General features: G+C 43.2%; 1 protein-coding gene across 1 annotated transcript; it reads left to right on the forward strand.

Annotated features, from left to right (window-relative positions):
- The first annotated feature begins 209 nt into the window (after positions 1 to 209).
- On the forward strand, positions 210 to 18,828 carry GPR37 (G protein-coupled receptor 37). Its single transcript, XM_004592493.3, has 2 exons — positions 210 to 2,334; positions 17,500 to 18,828. Exons 1-2 carry the CDS (start codon positions 1,309 to 1,311, stop codon positions 18,316 to 18,318), a joined length of 1,845 nt encoding a protein of 614 aa, XP_004592550.2. The 5' UTR covers positions 210 to 1,308; the 3' UTR covers positions 18,319 to 18,828.
- The last annotated feature ends 325 nt before the right edge of the window (positions 18,829 to 19,153 follow it).

Consider the following 19,153-nt stretch of genomic DNA (forward strand, 5'->3'; position numbering starts at 1 on the left):
GGTCTGGGCATGCGTATTGGGCCTGGGCCGCTGGAGGCGGTAGCGCCGCCCTAGCCCCGTCTACGCTCCCTGCTGTCCCTCCCCACCTGATCACACCTTCTTCCGTCTCCCCTCGCTCCCCGCAACCCTATCCTGGCTCAGGCACCTGTCCGGCAGGTTCCCACATCAGTCCCTCCCATCCCTCGCTTCCTGCCACGCAGGCTCCGCGCATCCGCCCTTATTCCCTCGGCGCACCCAGCCCCTACGAGGGAGGACCGCTACAAAAGGCTTGCATGGAACGCGTGAGGGCTTAGTGGATGGCAAACCACCAGGGGATCCTGTCTCCCCACAAACCAGCGACTCCCAGAAGCAAGGGGGGCGGGGACCGAGGCCAGGAGCGGCTGTGTCGCGGGCGCGCGCAGTGGCTGGAGCGGCTGGGAGAGGCCGGGCCACCTCCCCCTTCCCGGCCATGCACAGCCTCACCCGCGGCCGTTCCAGGCACCACACTCCCCGCGGTGCCCGCCGTGCCAGTGACACGCTCCCGCGGCCCGCGGCACAGCGGCTGCCTTCTCTCCCGCAATTCTACCCACGACTCCCTCCTCCTCTGGGGCGCCGCGCCCAGCAGCCGGGGCCGCCCCTTCGTCAACTTTGAGCTGGAAGAGAAACAACTTTGGCCGTAGCTGCGGGTTTCGAGTCCCGCTTCTTTTGGGCACTAGTAGCCTAGCCGCTCGCTGGGGTTTGGTGGGGCGAGCGTTTCCCCCGCCCCGCGCATTAGCTCTGCGTCTGACCTCGGCAACCTGTTTCCAGCCAGCCAGGAGCGGGATTTGTCTGCCAACCATCTGGGGCGGGGGAGGGGACCTTGTTTTTCTTTGCGTCTGGAGACCTCCGTTTGCAACTGGATAAAGCAGTGTGGAAGGGATGTAAACAGGCAGAGAAACTGTACCCTAGAAGGCAGCCAGCCCGAGGCAGGAAGGAGCGTGGGGGCTTCGTCCCAGCTTCTTCCAGGCGCAACATTAATCGACATTCAGGTGTTGGTTGCAACTTTTCAAGGTCAGCCACCGGGAGTAGCCTTTCTGTCTCCGAACCGTAGGGGCATCAGAGCTCGGATTGGGTTCGGCTAAGAAAAGCACAGAATGCCTAACAAGCAAGGATTGTAAGGCAGATAGCGCGGGACCCAAGGCCCGCCCCTTACCCTCCTGGACAGCTTCAGGTTCGCGCAGCCCCTGCGGGGTGAGTATGTGACATGTGTCTAACTCCCTGGAGCAACTTCTGCAGCAGGTGTGCATCCTAAGCAGGAGCCGCCCGTGCCCGGCGCGCCCTCGCCCAGCCATGCGGGCTCCGGAAGCACCTCTCGCCGGCATTTCGCGGCTGCTGCTTCTACTCCTCCTCCAGACGTCTGCCGCTCCTGCCTTTGGGTTCACCCTCCCTGCGCCCAGGAATGAGACTTGCCTCGGGGAGAGCTGTTTGCCTAGACTGATCCAGCGCCGCAGCCGAGGCACTTGGGGACCGGCAAATTCTGCTAGAGGCGTTCTCCGAGCCCGCGCGCCCAGGGAGGAGCAGGAGGCAGCTCTGCGCTCTGCGCCCTCCTGGGACTTGCCAGACACCTCGAGCGGTGACCCAGGTGCTGGCAGAGGGGCAGAGGTGTCCACCGCTGGGCCCTTGGGACCTTCGAGCAGGCTGCCTGGCGCCTGGAAATGGAAAGGTGTCCGGATTCAGGATGTGTCTAGCACTTTGAGGAGAGGGGATGCTACGGCCCTCCAGCTCTTCCTCCAGACCTCAGAGGAAGAAGAGAAGGGTCCTGGGGGCGCTGTCGTTTCCAGACGCAGTCAGGAGCGCAGTGTGAAAAAGGAACCCGTAGCCAGCGATCTCTACTGGCCCAGGAGAGCTGCTGGCCATCTCCAGGGTTCCCACCATAAGCCCCCAATCAAGTCGGCCGATGGGCTGGCAGGGAGCGAAGGGCGGACATTTGCACCCCCAGGCAGGGCACTGGCCCAGAATGGGTCTTCAGAAGAAGGGATCCACGAGCGCGGGGGTTCCCGCTGGAGAAACAGCACGAACCGGCGAGTGAGGCTAAAGAACCCCTTCTACCCGCTGACCCAGGAGTCCTATGGAGCCTACGCGGTCATGTGTTTGTCCGTGGTGATATTCGGCACCGGTATCATTGGCAACCTGGCGGTAATGTGCATCGTGTGTCACAACTACTATATGAGGAGCATCTCCAACTCTCTCCTGGCCAACTTGGCCTTCTGGGACTTCCTCATTATTTTCTTCTGCCTCCCGCTCGTCATCTTCCACGAGCTCACCAAAAAGTGGCTGCTGGAGGACTTCTCCTGCAAGATCGTGCCCTACATCGAGGTAACGATTCCGGGGGGGGGGGGTGTCGGGAAGCTAGCTCTAGCTAGGCTCCTAGCGCCAGAGCTGCTGATAGACCCGCGCTGCGGGAGGACCCCTTCCCCCTTCTCTGGGTCCCTACTCCAATCATGCCTACATGACAAGGGGCAGCTTTGCTAATACCCTCCAAATTCATCTATTTGCATGCTGCGGAGGGAATGAGCTCATAATGTGTAAAATGGGTTAGATTATAAACCTCATAAATCTCTCTGTGAATATGGTCAGGTGTATAGTATTGATTTGACTCTTATCAGAGAAACTAGGGTTAAATAAGTGGCCAACCCATGGTTGTCAGTTTCACAGCCCAGCGAGAAAATAACATCAACAGTATTTGCTAAGTTCCCAGTGCTTAACGTGGCTTTTGCCTCCATGATTCTTGCACTTTTTAAATCCCAAACTTGGAGCAATATTTTATTTTATAAAAGGAAATCTGCCTTTGTTTGTCAGCTGGCCTCATGATATATTAATGGCCTCCCGACTTAGCTGAAGCGTCTGGCTGTGCTCTGTGCGATCGCACCCAGATCCTGTCAGCTCTTGTTCTTTTTCCTTGCTCCATTTCTTCACAATCTTACTTATTTCTTGCATGAATGAACTTAAGCAAAAATAAGACTTTGGCCACAACCATCCAGAATGCATCACTGTCAAAGTTTACAGTATATATTGGATATCAGTGTAAAGAACCTGCTATTTTATGGAACTGACTGTAAGACTCACATTTCTTAAGCTGTAAGCATTAGGTTCCAAACTTTGGGCGCGAAAATGATTTTGAATAAAATTTCACTGCCTTATCCCGAAGCTCAAGGAGCGAAACCCTCAGTGTGTAGTTGGCATTTGCTCTTTCAATGGCTTCTCTGTAAACACCAGCTCTTGGACGCACCCCAGTGTTTTTCTGCCAGTGATGTCTTTAGCCAGCTGGCCCTTGGGTTTCTCCATTCAGACTGTCCATTTCACGTATAGAAGCAGAAGAAGGGGAACTCTAAGTATGCCAGAGCCCCTGATCCTGTCTGGCACCAGGGCCGGTGACACTGTGTTCAACATTGTCCTAGGGCTTCAAGTGAGAGGCGAAGCTAACAGGAAACAGCCCCTCCTTACAAGGACAAAGGTAGAAGACAGTAAATGAGGCCCTCCATTGCCCCAGCAGGGATCAGGTGCGGTTAGTCCGGGGCCACTGAGTCAGCTCTTGCTGCTTTGCCAAGATTGGCACCTCCCTGGATGCCAAGTTCTGAAACATCTCTATCTACTTAGCAGACAGTTCATTTGTGGATTCTGAAGGACTTGGTTGAACTTACATTAGTGAATATGTGTTGATTTACCAACTTGCTTTTCAAGGACAATTTCACGTTCACATTCCTTTGATTGCTTATTTGGATGGAACAGAATTAGTTGACTTCTGCAGAAAGATCAAGGGAACTATAAAGTGAGAGATCTAGAAATGTGTTGGACTTGTAGAAATCTTTGTACAGTAGAGGGAAAAATAATAGAAAAGACAGAGAACAACAACGAGAGAGGAAAAAAATTACCAAAGTTCTTGAAAGAAAACTTTGTAAGAATTTCATCATTCAGGACAGAAGATAGAAACTTTGTGTGATAAGATCTAGCAGTTTTGAGCAATGTTTTTTTTGCTATGTATGTGCTCTAATTTTAGTTTTAGGTTGAAAATTTATGTAGATGTAATTGTATTTTCTTCCTTTATTTCTTTAATTTTCAATTTAATTTTATTCTTAAGAATATCTTGATTTTGCTTCATTCCTTGTGGATGGGGAAAAACTGTCTTTTATTGGCTGTGTTCTCACTTAGTTTTGCTCATTCTTTATAACTCTGCCTATTTTTTGTTTTTAAATTATTTTTAAACAAAGCCTTTTTTTTTTTAAATTGTAAAGTCAGATTTACAGAGAAAAGGAGAGACAGAGAGAAAGAGCTTCCATCTGCTGGTTCACTCCCCAGATGACCACAATGGCCTGAGCTGAGCTGATCCAAAGCCAGTAGCCAGGAGCTTCTTCTGGGTCTCCCACTTGGGTGCAGGGTCCCAAGGCTTTGGGCTGTCCTCCACTGCTTTCCCAGGCCACTCAGGGAATTGGATGGGAAGCGGAGCCATCAGGATTAAAATGAGCTCCCATATTGGATCCTGGTGCATGCAAGGCAAAGACTTTAGTCACTTTGCTATTGGGCCAGGCCCTATTTTTTTCGTTATTGATGCTGAGATTTATTTAGTACTGAGAAACAAAGGCTTAAGAAATTAGCTTATACAGTTTTCAGTTTCAGACTTACAAATGAAAAATTTCACATAGCATTATTGTGTTCTACCAAACACTTATTCCACAGAAACAACTCTATCCTGTCTCAGCATGTTTTATACAATGATTATTGGGCAATGATATTGGCTTCATTACTTCCTGATTGTCCAGGAGCACCATTGACCAACATAGGGCATTCCTGCCTGCAGGAGGCGCTGCTGTTTTCATTGGAAGAGGGAGAATTTAATGCCTGTTCCAGATCAGGTTCCTGAAATAAACAGACACTAGGGCATTTCTTGCAGCACCAGGTGTGCCTTAAGATTTAATATCTACCAGGTAATGAGAAAAAACAAAAAAGCCAGACTTGACAGAGGAAGAAGTTGGATTGTTATGGAGCTGCCACAAAGAACTCAGCTGGCAGCCTGGACACTAGAAGTGGAGTTGCCATGTGGAGATGTGACTTGAGACAAGAGGGTGTGGTTTTCCGTCCTTTAATGTTCAGTCATCGAATGCAGGATGCTCCCAGGGATGGGGCAGCCCTTGAAGTGGTGGATCCCCATGCTTCAGAACAGTTTCTAGAGAGAAACACCAGTCCACAACTGAACACCCCAATCTCTAGGGGAATCGGGGCTTCATTTCCGTAAAACTTCGGGAAGAATCCACCTACACGCAGAACCACAGCAGACCTCAGAGTGGTTTTCGACTTGTCGTGTTCAGTTAGAAAGAGCCTCCTCATCTCACTGAGAAAACACAGGGCTCTGAGAAGAGAAAGAACCATTCTAAGCTCGTGGATGTGACCCTAGTGAGCCTGTGAGTCTCAGTGCTTCAAGCTGACTTTTATCGGTTATTTAGAGATCCACGAGGCCAAAGCTTTCCCAGAAATGTCTGCCTTTGCTTTCTGCTCCTTGGCATCCTTAAAAATATATACTATATAATCACTAAGCAGAGAAAAAATATTTTAAGCTATATAATTTGCTGTCTGGTGAAATGCATGGGTTCTTTTGTTCTTATATTTCCTCTTATATCTCATAAACATGTGGAAAACTCCATAGTTGGTAACTGATCATTTCACAGTTGCAATAATCTGGGATAACTATGTACTTTAATGTGTCCAATGTAATTGTTTTAGTGATCAAATCAAAATATATGTTACATCTTATGTTCTTCGAATCACAATGTGTGTTAGATTTGTAAATGATTTTACAAACGCATTCAAACTTCCTTCAAAATTTACCTTCTCCTCACTATCTTTGACTTTGCCTTTAAGACTTCCAAAAATTATTTTACATTTTCCTCTTATGCATCTAGATTCAGTCTTTTCTTCAGTTTTTGTTTTCTTATTTTATTTCTTGGCTAGTTTCCATTTTTTATAAAAAAATACGCCATCCTACAGATTTATATTGCAGTTGTAATCACTTTTGTGATAACATAATTTGCCTTTCCATGTGTTATTGTTACTTTTTCTTAATTTTAAATGTTAATCACTATTGTTTTTATTATTAATTTAACATTTTTCTCCAATTTTTAATTTATTCTTTTATTTTCTCCAGTTTATTTTTGTTTTTCTCTTTACACCTTAGGTATTAGTATATTTCGAAAGGGATAATGGAATTTTACTGTCAGGTTTGTCTAGAAACATAGGAGACTTTTTTGGAGCAGAAACTATGGAATCTTCACAATTTGCTTTCCTAACTTCTATTTATTTCAGCCTGCTGATCTCAAGGATAGCAGAAGCTTCCAGGTTCTGTTACTAGACAAGGAGTTTTGTGTTCCTTGATGTGGGAATGTGCCAGGAACTGTTATAGTTGATAACCTCTCCCGTTCTAGTCCATGATATCTTCATGGGCTTGTGATAAGGTTCGTAAAGACAAATGTCAGCTGCAGTGGTGGTAGACAGCAGGAGGGGAGGGGCATCTGGATGGGGTCATCGTTACAGACTAGTCCACGCTCAAAGCAATGGTTTCATGTGCTGTGGGGGGGGGTGCGTTAGGGCTGGACATTTTGGTGTAGATTGCAATAGGAGGATGGCAAAGAGTCCCCATCATACCATTCTCGTAAGGATCCAGCGAATGTTCACGTTTAGGTATTGAATACAGCAACTGGAAATGCATTTTGCTTGCTGCTTGGTGAATGGATCATCTGACCCAACTCCACTGCCAAATACATGCTTCTGTTTAGAATCTCACTGGGGATTTTGAATGATACAGGTTACAATTTAAAGAACTCCAACCTTCACAAGGTGTGGTAAAGCAGAATGCTTCAAATCGTTCTGAAATCGTCCAGATCTCACTATTTTAACAAGCTTTTTGCCTGGTTAATACAGGGAATGCATCTCATCAGGATCTCACTTCCTGGGATAGTTTGAGACCAGTATAGAATCTCCTCTTAAGAGAAGAACTGAAGCCTGGCGTGGTAGCCTAGGGGCTAAAGTCCTCGCCTTGCATGCACCAGGATCCCATAGGGGCACTGATTCTAATCCTGGTGGCCCTACTTTCTATCCAGCTCCCTGCTTGTGGCCTGAGAAAGCAGTGGGGAATGGCCCAAGGCCTTGGGACCCTGTACATATGTAGGAGACCCAGAAGAAGTTCCTGGCTTTGGATCAGCTCAGCTCAGGCCATTGCAGCCAGTTGGGGAGTGAACCAGCAGATGGAAGTTCTCTCCTTTTCTCTGTAAATCTGCCTTTCCAATAAAAATAAATACATCGGGGGGGGGGGGCAGTGTTTACCAGTTTCTGCAATGGTTTTAGAAATGTTTATTCTAGACTGAGTGGGACAGGTAGCTCTTTCTTGTTAGAATTGACCAGTTAGAAAAGAAGGGTGCTGGAAGAAGATAATGTCAGTAACCAGTTCTACACAAAGATGCCTGCAACCCCTGCACTCAAGTGAAAACCTAGGTACCCCACTAGCGGTACATACAGTAAGTGTAGCTATAGAGTATTCTAACAGGCTTTAAAGTGGAAACACACAGTTTAAAAAAACACACAAGATTTATTTTATTTATTTGAAAGACAGAGTTACAGAGAGAGGGAAGAAGGGATAAAGAAAGAGGTCTTTCATCCACTGGCACACTCCCCAGGAGCTCAGGGGAAAGAGCCGGGCCAGGGCAAAGCCAAAAAGCAGAAATCAGAATCCAGGAGCATCTTTGGGTTTCCCATGTGGTTATGAAGGCTGCTGTTTTCCCGGGTGCTTTAGCAGGGTTCTGGACTGGGGCTAGCAGCTGGGGCTGCAGCCACTGCCCATATGGGATGCCAGTGTCCCAGGTGGCAATTTTACCTGTTGAAACTGCAAGCTGGCCCAGTAATAAGTTTTATTTTAAAAAATGAAGGTTACTAATAATACTCTCAGGGAAAATGGACTCAATATATGAAAGTGGTGCTCATCAAATATTTTGTGATTTCTTAATAATCCATTTTGAACCACCTTCAACATTCTCAGGTAAAAGGAGAAAATATTTAGCTGAAGACTATTTGGGAAGAGACAACAGTTTCTTAGAGGATACTTTTATTTGTAACTTCATTCCTAAATATATTGTGAATCTAGTGAAATTTGGGACATATCTAAGAAGAAAAACCCTTACAATATTCAACAGCAAAAATAAAAGCATTTGCACAATTGATTGTAGTTCAAATGTTCTCTTCTCTAAAGCTATTCAATGAAGTGCAAACAGCAACAGATTAGATTTTTTTCAATTATTTAGAGATATTGTCTGACATCTTTTAAAAATTATATCTAAAATGGTATCACTGAACTGATTAAAAATTGAATAAATCATCATTTTCTTATAATCCTTTACCACAGTGCTATTTTTAATTTATTGTTTCATTGACTATTCATTCTTCATCAAAATGTTTTGAGCATTTTTTTCTATGGTAAAACACCACGTGGACAGGGTATAGAGGTTGGAAAGCGGAGAGGGGAAGCAGGGAAGCGTTATGAAGTCTATGACAAAGGTTATGTGAAAGCAGTGCTCTGCGGTGTGATGAATACCATAATAAAGGTTTGAAGAAAGCATTATGGAAGTTCAGAAGTGACCCGGAAATGGGCCTACTTATAATTTCTGTCGATTGTGACCAAAGAGAAAATCAAGCGAAAAGTGAGCTTTCTCCAATTCTTTTTAATTGCATTCTTACTACTACTAATCTTCATGCATATATTCCAATTTTTAATGAGAACTATAACTATGAAATAATCTGAGAAGTTACAGAGGCAGAGAGCATGCAGGAGAGCAAGTTTCCATACTGCTGGCTCGCTTCCCACATCCAGAGTTAGGACGGAAGCTTGGAACTAGGAACTCAGTGGGGTCTCCCAGTTCAGTGAGAGGGTATTTGAGCCATCACCTCTACTTCTCAAAGCCCACATTAGGAGAAAGCTAGAGTGAGGAGACAAAGATGGCTATGAAGTGGAAATACTCTCATATGGCATTCAGCAAGCTGGCCAAATGCGCCCCTGAACTGTTGCTTCTTCAATACTTATTCTCTTTAGCTTTCCTGGGATAGAAAGCCCAAAATAATGATGATATTGACAAAAGAACAGCATGTAGGAAATTCTTTTAAAATACAAAACATATGTCTAACTTACAGTAGCTATCTTTGCTTTTGCAATAATAGATCTTACTAGTTGCATAAGCATAAATAAATTATGACATTTTACTTAAATGAATGCTTTTTGTAACAATGTGGTACATTAAGTTAAATCCCTTTCTTCTGAAAATCTGAAAAACATGCATGTTATGTCATTTGACCTTGGGAAACCTAGGAAAGAAGGCCAACCATTGAGATGCTTGGAGTTATAGAGTCAGAGAAAAAAAAGAAGTATAAACAAAATAATTTTCCCCCGCCCCCTGGCAAATGGAGTAATCTATCAAGTACACGAGAGTAAAGTTTTATCCCAAGTTTCCAAGGACTTGCAAGATGTCCCGCCTGTCAAAAAAACATCATTCTATGGCGGAAATGAATCAAATATACCTAGGAAAGCAAATTATCTCACCTTGTGAAAGTACCCAAGGCTGAACGGTGAGAGTGTATCTGGCCGCTTATTCCTATGCTGCATGGAACTTGTTAGAATTTTTTTTTTTAACTTGTAGTGCATGTAACAGTTTTCTGTGGGGAAGTACGTGGACCTGCATCTGGGAAGTATACTGTGCAGGAGAGAAACAAGCAGGCACTTTGCAGTGAGACTTGCCTCTTACACTGTACTTCCGCTCCCACCCTCCAGGGATGCTCTGTGATTTTACTTTCCAAGAATTGTCCCGCCAACGTTCCAGAATTGACTCCTTTGGTTGCCAAGACTAACTCTTAAATATTTTAATTAGCTTAGTGCTTTGATGCCCCAAGAGATGATCTCATCTTGAGTTTTAGAGGACAGTGGAGAATAGGATTGTGGCAAATTTAGATGTGAGGCCTATTTGCAAAGCAACTGTGGGTAATTCCTATGTGACTTACCCACGACACAGAACACAGTGATAGTGTCAGTCTTGTTTATGAACTAGAGTATTTTTGAGTGTGTGAATTTGTGATTGCTCTAAGTGTAAGTTATCTGTGTCCTTGAATGCTTCATAGCATTTATGACTTCAATCCTGGCTAAAATGACTCATTCTTGTTGGGTCTAACATTTCACTCTGGCTTGCCATTTTTTATTTTTTATTTTATTTTATTTTATTTGTAAATAGTTTCCTCTTTGTCATTCTTACCCATCATGGCTTCGGCTCTTACTTTTACTGTCTTTACCACTTTTGTTCAGACCCTTCTTGCATATATCATATATATATATGATAATCTAAGCCACAGCAAGATATGAAATGTAGTCCAGCCCTCTTCAGTGGTCTGGGAGAGCAGTCGAGGACAGTCCCAAGTCGTTGGGCCCTGCACATACTTGGGTGACCTGGAAGAAGCTCCTAGCTCCTTGCTTCAGACACACTCAACTTTTGGCCTTTGTGGTCATGTGAGGAGTGAGCCAGAAGATGGAAGATCTCTCTCTTTCTCTGTCTCTCCTTTTTCTGTAACTCTGCCTTTCAAGTAAAAGTAAACATTTAAAAAGGTGTGACATTTCCACTTCTTTAGAGGGTTGGATAGGAAAGCACTTTTAACACACTGCCAGTGGTGGAATTTTGGTGAAATGTGAAGAAACTTCATCTTAAAAAGCGATTTCTCAGTATCATTCAAATCATGACTACCCAAGTACAAATAATTTTGGTTTTAGTTTGGGTTCACCACCATGAAAATCAGTCACAAGGATCTAACAAGAAAACATGTGTTAATATTCTGGAAAAGCATTGAAACTCCTAAATGAACAACCGAGGATCATGAAAATGGTAAGGTTCAAAAAATGAAATGTGGATGTGAGGAAAAATACTATGTTGTAAAAGTACTTTCTAATTATTGAGAATGAATATAAAGCTTAGTAATTTAACTTGTTGATTTTATTAGACAGATGTATCTTGGAACAAATGGTGCTAATCTTACCTCATTCACATTTTTATATTAATGAACACTTGACAGACTTACAGTTTAAATATGTTAGATAAGTTTTAGTTAGGTGATTTTCTTTAAGCATAAAAGGAATCAACCTTGCTACAGATGTTGTCATTCATAGAAAACCATAATTTTGTCCTGAGTTTCCTGTGCCATGAAACAACACTGTAGCTGGCTGCAGCTGCCTGAAGCCTGTTTACACTGAATGTTACTGGGTCGGGGCTGAAGGACCTCATTGCTGTTCTTTTGGGATGCAAAGAAAAGCAAGACACTGCCAGTTTAATGAAAGATTATAGAGTTGTTTCTTTTGTTCTTTGCCATCTCTGTATTTTGATACAATTCCATGAAACTGCCCAATGCCTGTATTCTGAAATGGTCATTTTTTTTTCTTCCAGCTCCCTGATCTTGGAACTTTCAGAGTGTGTAGCTTCATCTGTGTGTGCAGTTGTGCTTTTGTGGCGGCTAATTATTCCTCCAATGACAGTTTAATTAATAAGAGATTGCATCTTGCCCATTTCATCTCTCAGGATGTGGTTCAGAGAACTACCCATCCAAGCCAATGCTCAGCAGCTTCGCACCCAAGAGCATATTTTATAGTGATATTGAATTTTAGCAACCAGATACGTCATTACATGCAGAAGATCCAGCTTGCACCACACAATTTTACAATTGCATGTAATTGCACTCTGCATCTTAGTAGAATTGTTAATAAGCTGTACATTAACAAGTACATTTAAAAATCGTGATGGATCAATTATTGTTTGAGGTGTGCTGTTAAATCTTTACACATGTTTAAAGTCTTCTATAAATAACTTGGCATAGTACTGAGGAGGGCCTTTGCATATTTCTTTCACATTGCTGAGTGAATTGCCTGAGAGATCTGTTAAGTAGCAACACTGCAGGCAGTGGCAGCAGGACAGTTGATGCCTAGGTCTGGCATTTCGGTTGCGGTTGCTGTTGGCAACTGCATTGCAAAGCTGTCTGCTTCTGGAGCAGTGTTGCTCTGCTCCTGTGTTCCTTAGCACTCCTCTCCGATGCTCCCTTGGCCCTTCTGAGCTGTTCATCTCCTTTCAGTTGGTGCCTACTGCAGAGAATGTTATCAGAGAGAACTGAAATCTGAAAATATGAGACCAAACACAGGAGCTCCGGAAGTATGAGTGTGACAACTAGGAGGGACCCTTTTGTCCATGGTTTGTCAAGAGGACAACAGATTGCATTGTATTCGTAGTTCTGATTCAGTGGCTAAGCTTTTTGGAGTTATACTGAAAAACTGAGCCTCTTCAAGTAAACTGCATGGTAGACAAATTTCTGAGCAAAACGTTGAAAAATAGGTAAGTTGTGCTTAAGTTTGCTTTTTTATCTTGGAAGATGAAATATGCAGAATCAGGAAGTGGTGTTGTGCTTTCCGAGGCACAGAAAGCCTGCTAATTAGGAGTGGATATGTGGTACAGCCTCTGACATTGGCCTTCTACCTCACCTGCTGGAATACATGTCCACCCACCTGCTTTTCTTGATGCTACTTCTCTTTGTCTCACTTGGAGTTAGGAAGGCAAATGCTAGCACGAGGGCTAATTGGTCTGTAATTCTACATCTCCACATTTAAACTTAGGCAGGTGAGTGGAGAAAGTGCCGTCCTTTGTGCATGGTGGGCTTTGTAAGTAGTGTTGCAAAACCAGCACACAGCAGACGGCCTGAACTTCCCTCAGAGTTGGTCCCTTGACAGTCGCAAAGATCCTTGTATTACCAAGGTTTCCTCTCAGTATAAACGCTCATCATTAGTTTCAAATGACCCAGAGCATGCAAGCTTTGTAGTTTTGTCTTTGTGGACTGACTCAGGGTACACTGTGATAGGCACATACGCCCAAGGTCTGCCTAAGGGGAGACTGCACGGAAATTCATACCAAGTGTGTGTGTGCATCTGCTCATTTTCTGCTTTCAGTTCTTAGGGAACGTAAATTGAAACAGTCAAAAACTAATGCATAAATATCAAGTTTCAAAAAATCTATGAAACGAAGCACTTCAATTCCTACATCGTACAGTTGGCAAGCCCTTGTCAGATTTCCCCAAGTGTGGCAATTATAGGTATTCAAACATGAGATTATAAGATAGTTCCACGGTGTGGATTTCAACATTGGAAATAATCTGAGACTCCAACAAGAATTCAAGACAAAGTTCTGTCAGCTTAAGTTGAAGGTTAATTTTAAATGTTAATATAGTGATAGAAACTTTCAGCAGTCACAAGTCACATTGATTAAAAAAAAATGTTTGCATCTCTGCATGGAAATCAAGGATGGACTCCCAATGAAACTGTTGAATCTAGCCTGATAATGGGATGCTGGACTCTGAAATTACCAATATCTACAAGGTCAGGATACACTTAAATAGTGGAATGATGCATTTTTTTAGTTCATAAAGGACTACTCATTGTACTAGTAAAGGAGAAATCAGTAAGGGGGAAGGGAATAGGGAATCCTAGGGCTTATGGAAAACTGTATCATAAAATAATAATAATAAAATAAATACAAAAAATGTTTCAAGATTGATTTGTTTGAAAGGCAAAGAGAAAAAAGAAGAGGTGAGATGGAGAGAGAGAGCTCTTCCATCTCCTGATTCACTAAATGCACTAAATAACAGCAATGATCTAACTGTCCAATCTGAATCCAAGAGCTCCATCCAGGTATCAGGTGGTTGAGCTATTATTTGCTGCCTTGCTACGTGTATTAGCATGGAGCAGCCAGACCCAGGGTTGTGATACAGGATGCCAGGTGTTGCACAAAGAGGCCACTTAAAAAAAAAACAAGTTCTTAACCACAACCTATGATTTGCTCATTGACATTTCAATTTTAGTTTGTATACAGGACCAGCTGCTATATACCTTAAAATGGCTATAAGGTACCATTCAGCTGTCTCGTGTCTATTTCATTTTAGTATTTAGCCATTTGTTGTGTTGAAGTATAATTTTACTGATCTTGGCAGATTTCAGGATAATCTAGACTGGCTTGTAACTCTAACAAGACATTTGTCAACAATTAAGGTGCAGAACATTTTCTTTTGGGGGGGGGGGGTGTGCAGGAAAGATACTGGTTACTCAAAACCATGTCAATTCCATAATGTTACAAATTGCTGTTGATGTTATATTGGGACTCTTAATTGACTGGGATGATATTCTACCAGCTCTAACTTTGGACCAGAAATGGTCTCCCCAAGAAACTGTTCAACCCATCTGGACAATAAGTAGCTGGACTCTATGTTTGGTATATGTTTGCAAGGAAAGAATCTTGATGGAATTTGAACTGTAATACTGCATCAAGGTGGAGGAATCCACCAGGGGGGAGGGGCGTGAGGAGGGGTGGGGGGATTCCCAGAGCCTATGAAACTGTCACATAATGCATAATAATTAATAAAAAAAAAGAAAGAAAAATTAAAAAAAAAAGAGGCCACTTAACTTGTTGCGTGACAATTTCAGCCCTAGATTGATGCTTTTTTTTTAATATTGGTGTTTATGGGTGATTTTCTGTGAACATCAAAAAGTTTGTTATAGGGCCTGGCAGCGTGGCCTAGTGGCCAAAGTCCTCGACTGAATGTGCCGGCATCCCATACGGGTGCAGGTTCTAATCCCTGCAGCCCTGCTTCCCATCCAGCTCCTTGCTTGTGGCCTGGGAGAGCAGTTGAAGAAGGCCCAAGGCCTTGGGACCCTGCACCCACGTGAGAGACCTGGAGGAAGTTCCTGGCTCCTGGCTTCGGATCGGCGCAGCACTGACTGTTGCGGTCACTTGGGGAGTGAGTCATCAGACGGAAAATCTTCCTCACTGTCTCTCCTCCTCTCTGTATATCTGACTTTGCAATAAAAATTAAATAAATCTTAAAAAAAGTTTGTTATAAGCTCAACCATATTTTTAAATCATATTTTCTTATGATCTAGAGCTTTTTTGGTAATGCTTTTTTTCATTTTTGCTTTTTTCATAATATTTCATTTCCAGACTGTTGCGATTAGTAGATAAGAGAGTAATCAAAATCTAATTTTTCCTGTTTTCCCTATTAAACATGTTCAATGTTAGTAGGAGAGAATATTTGATGTTGTGTCTCAGAATGTACAAGGCACGTTAAGGCAGTTTTCAGGAAAGTGACAATTTTAATGTAGCACATAAACAGCCGATATTCTGAATATTAAAATTGTATGACAGATTGTATTCATTTTGTCAACTTAATTCTTTTTTTTTTTAAAGATTTATTCATTTTTTATTACAGCCAGATATACACAGAGGAGGAGAGACAGAGAGGAAGATCTTCCGTCCGATGATTCACTCCCCAAGTGAGCCTATCCGATGCCGGGAACCTGGAACCTCTTCCGGGTCTCCCACGCGGGTGCAGGGTCCCAAGGCTTTGGGCCGTCCTCAACTGCTTTTCCAGGCCACAAGCAGGGAGCTGGATGGGAAGTGGAGCCGCCGGGATTAGAACCGGCGCTCGTATGGGATCCGGGGGCTTTCAAGGCGAGGACTTTAGCCGCTAGGCCACACCGCTGGACCCCAACTTAATTCTTTCAAGCCCAGGCTGCTGTGAGCTTTCAGGGAATAAACCAGTGGATAGAATCAAAGTAACAAACAAACAAAAACCAACATAACGATAACCTTAGGCATTGATTTGTTTTTTCCTTGCCCCTTTGTCAAGACATGAACACTGTCTCTGTTTCTTCCATTTTCCCTGCAGCAGGCAGGGCTGAGGCCCATGCTGCAGTGTTTGGGCGTGGCCCCATGCATCCCATCCACCGACAAATCTACTTTTCATCCCGTGTTTTATCTGAAATCTCATTAATAATTTTCTTTCTAAGTTTATTCTAAGGTTTTTCTGTTAACATATAGAATATTAATTGTCCTTATTTAAGCCTATAAATAAAGGCTGTAGATATTAAACATTCAGTTGCTTAAATTTTCACCCCAAATACTTGAACCAGTTTGATGCTTCTGCCTCCCTTCTAGCTTTGAGAACTATCCTTTTCCTCCCACCTCTGGTTCTCTTGAAGGCAAGGATTGCTCTCGTATCTCTTATTGATCTCAGATATTAAGCACAACGACAATAGAGGTGATGTCAAGAAATGTGTACTTGTATTAAACATGTTTGGGAGCTCTCTTTGAGCGAATGAATGAGCCTCGGCCGATATTTGGTAGATAAATGAGTAATTGTTTCTATTTGCGATACTCATTTATGCTTGCTTCTGTAAGGTTTTTAGCGGGTAAGCACCTGAGATGTGTCTTGTGCATTGTGTAAATGTTTTGTGCACTTAGATTTCTTTGACGTCTATGCAGTCTCTCTGAGGTTTGGTGTGCACATGTATCCTTCCAGAGAAGAGTGTGCAGCTAATTCTCTCATGGGCTGAGGATGATTTCCGTGGTGCGATGGGCTTTGCTGAGCCTTATCAATCATGTAGATCCTGGCCTCCATAGCATGAACATCTAGGCACCTGGTTAGAACTTGCTGGGCTTCCACCACCACCTCTCCTGCCCTCCTTTTTTTCTAATTTTCCCAGACTCTAATCCTGTCATATAGTGTCTTGTCTCCCATTATTTTTTCTCTTTACATCTCTAAAGATGTCAATATTGGGGAAGTGTCAAAGTCAAAAGGGAGTCTTCGACTGAACTGCCACCAACAGTACTTCCATTCTGTCTCCTGCCTCTCTGTACTCAGGCACCTGGGCCTCCTCCTTCAGGCCCACACTAAGGACATCTCCATCTGTAGGGCCAGGTAGATGTCCTGGGTACCAACAACAGTCTGTATGGAAGAGGAGGGGCTGGAATTTGTTTTCGCATCAACTTTAGCCCCTGCGCAATTTCCAGCTGTTGTTTTCTATAAGCATATGTTTTTAAATGAATGTGAAAATAATGTCTTTTCCATTCAGGAAAAATGGAGATTTCTAATCGTGGAACCCATTCAATACATTATTGCATGCTCAGTGTATAGGCACATTTCTGACCGTTGTACTGAAAAACACAACCATCCTTTCCAACAATGCCAAAGGGACGCTCTCCACAGACTCTGCTCTCCGTCTGGGCCTCCTGGTAGAGAGTACTGTCATGGTGATTGAAATCCTAGTGTCTCCAGGTCCTTGTGTGTGATAAAATGATACTGGATTATTTGACCTTGAATTAAAAAAAATTTTTTTTGCTCCATGCTCCCCGAGTTTCTCTGTTTTCTCCTCGTTTTCATGCTTACAAAGATTCCACAGGAGGCAGGAGGACTCACCCATGCTACTTGTTTGAAATTTAATTTTCTGTCTCTCATCTGTCTCATCACTATTTCTAGTTCTCTCTCTCTCTCTCTCTCTCTCTCTCTCTCTCTCTCTCTCTCTCTCTCTCTCTATTTGCACTCATTTCCTGTGCTGCGATCTTTCAGAAAACACCCCCAGTAAATGCATTCTGCTTTGGCCCCTAGGTCGCCTCTCTCGGAGTCACCACCTTCACGTTGTGCGCTCTGTGTATTGACCGCTTCCGGGCTGCCACCAACGTGCAGATGTACTATGAAATGATTGAAAACTGTTCCTCCACCACTGCCAAGCTTGCTGTGATATGGGTGGGCGCTCTGCTGTTGGCACTTCCAGAAGTTGTTCTGCGCCAGCTGAGCAAGGAGGATTTGGGGTTTAGTGGCCGAGCACCTGCAGAACGGTGCATCATAAAGATCTCTCCCGATCTGCCCGACACCATCTACGTGTTAGCTCTCACCTATGACAGCGCGAGACTCTGGTGGTACTTTGGCTGTTACTTTTGTTTGCCTACGCTCTTCACCATCACCTGCTCGTTAGTGACTGCGAGGAAAATCCGCAAAGCAGAGAAAGCCTGCACCCGAGGGAATAAGCGGCAGATTCAGCTAGAGAGCCAGATGAACTGTACAGTTGTGGCATTGACCATTTTATACGGATTCTGCATCATTCCGGAAAACATCTGCAATATCGTCACCGCCTACATGGCTACAGGGGTTTCCCAGCAAACAATGGACCTGCTTAATATCATCAGCCAGTTTCTTTTGTTCTTTAAGTCCTGTGTCACGCCAGTGCTTCTTTTCTGCCTCTGCAAACCCTTCAGTAGAGCCTTCATGGAGTGCTGCTGCTGTTGCTGCGAGGAATGCATTCAGAAGTCTTCCACGGTGACCAGTGATGACAATGACAATGAGTACACCACAGAACTCGAACTCTCGCCTTTCAGCACCATCCGCCGGGAGATGTCCACCTTTGCTTCTGTTGGAACTCATTGCTGAAGCGCAGTCTCTGGTTGGATCAGATGGGTTTCATGTTTTGCTTTTTCATATCTTGTGAAAGTTTTTAATTCCTATTTTTTCTTACAGGGAAAAATGCAAAAAAATATGCATTAACAGCTATAGAACTGATTTTACAAATTAATACTTGTGCTTTGAAAACAATGTTTATATTTGGTTATTTAAGCAGGACAGAGATCAGCAGTTTAGGATCCTTTATCTGGTATGGTGCTAATATTTTATTTGGAAAAAAAGCTACTGCACCTTAACTTAATTGCTAAATTTCTTTCTTTCTTTAAAAAAAAAAACATAATTATTGTGTATTGATTCTAGCCATGTAGCTTTGTAAGTTATTTTACGTTTGAATTGTGATTGACAATATATTGTCCATGGAATTGTGAGATGACTTGTACTTACAAGCTTTCACCAAGTAGCACCAAATAAAGGACTCTTTATTCTTTAATGACATTTTCAATCTACTTTTAACCAAAATTCAATAAATCTTTCAACTGCCTTAAAGACACAACTACTGGCTCCATGCACAGTTTTAAGTTGGCCTTATTGCTTTATAATTATGTTTTCCACTCAGAGAGGTAATCAATACGTTGTTAACTTTTCCTAGCAGTCCTATTTTCTCTGCGTGACTGAAAAAGTACACTGTATTATGACAAAAATGTATTTTAGTAGAGATAGATGCAAATTGTCTGAATGTTTATCAAATATTAATAAAAAAGAGCAGAGCAGGAAGATAGAACCCCTATTTTCAAAGTTGACCCTTGAACTAGAACATGCAGCTATAAATTTTCTCATGAGACATAACAGAATCAGCAGTAACAGT

This window comes from Ochotona princeps, chromosome 25 (genome assembly GCF_030435755.1).
Source record: "Ochotona princeps isolate mOchPri1 chromosome 25, mOchPri1.hap1, whole genome shotgun sequence".
Lineage (NCBI taxonomy): Eukaryota > Metazoa > Chordata > Mammalia > Lagomorpha > Ochotonidae > Ochotona > Ochotona princeps.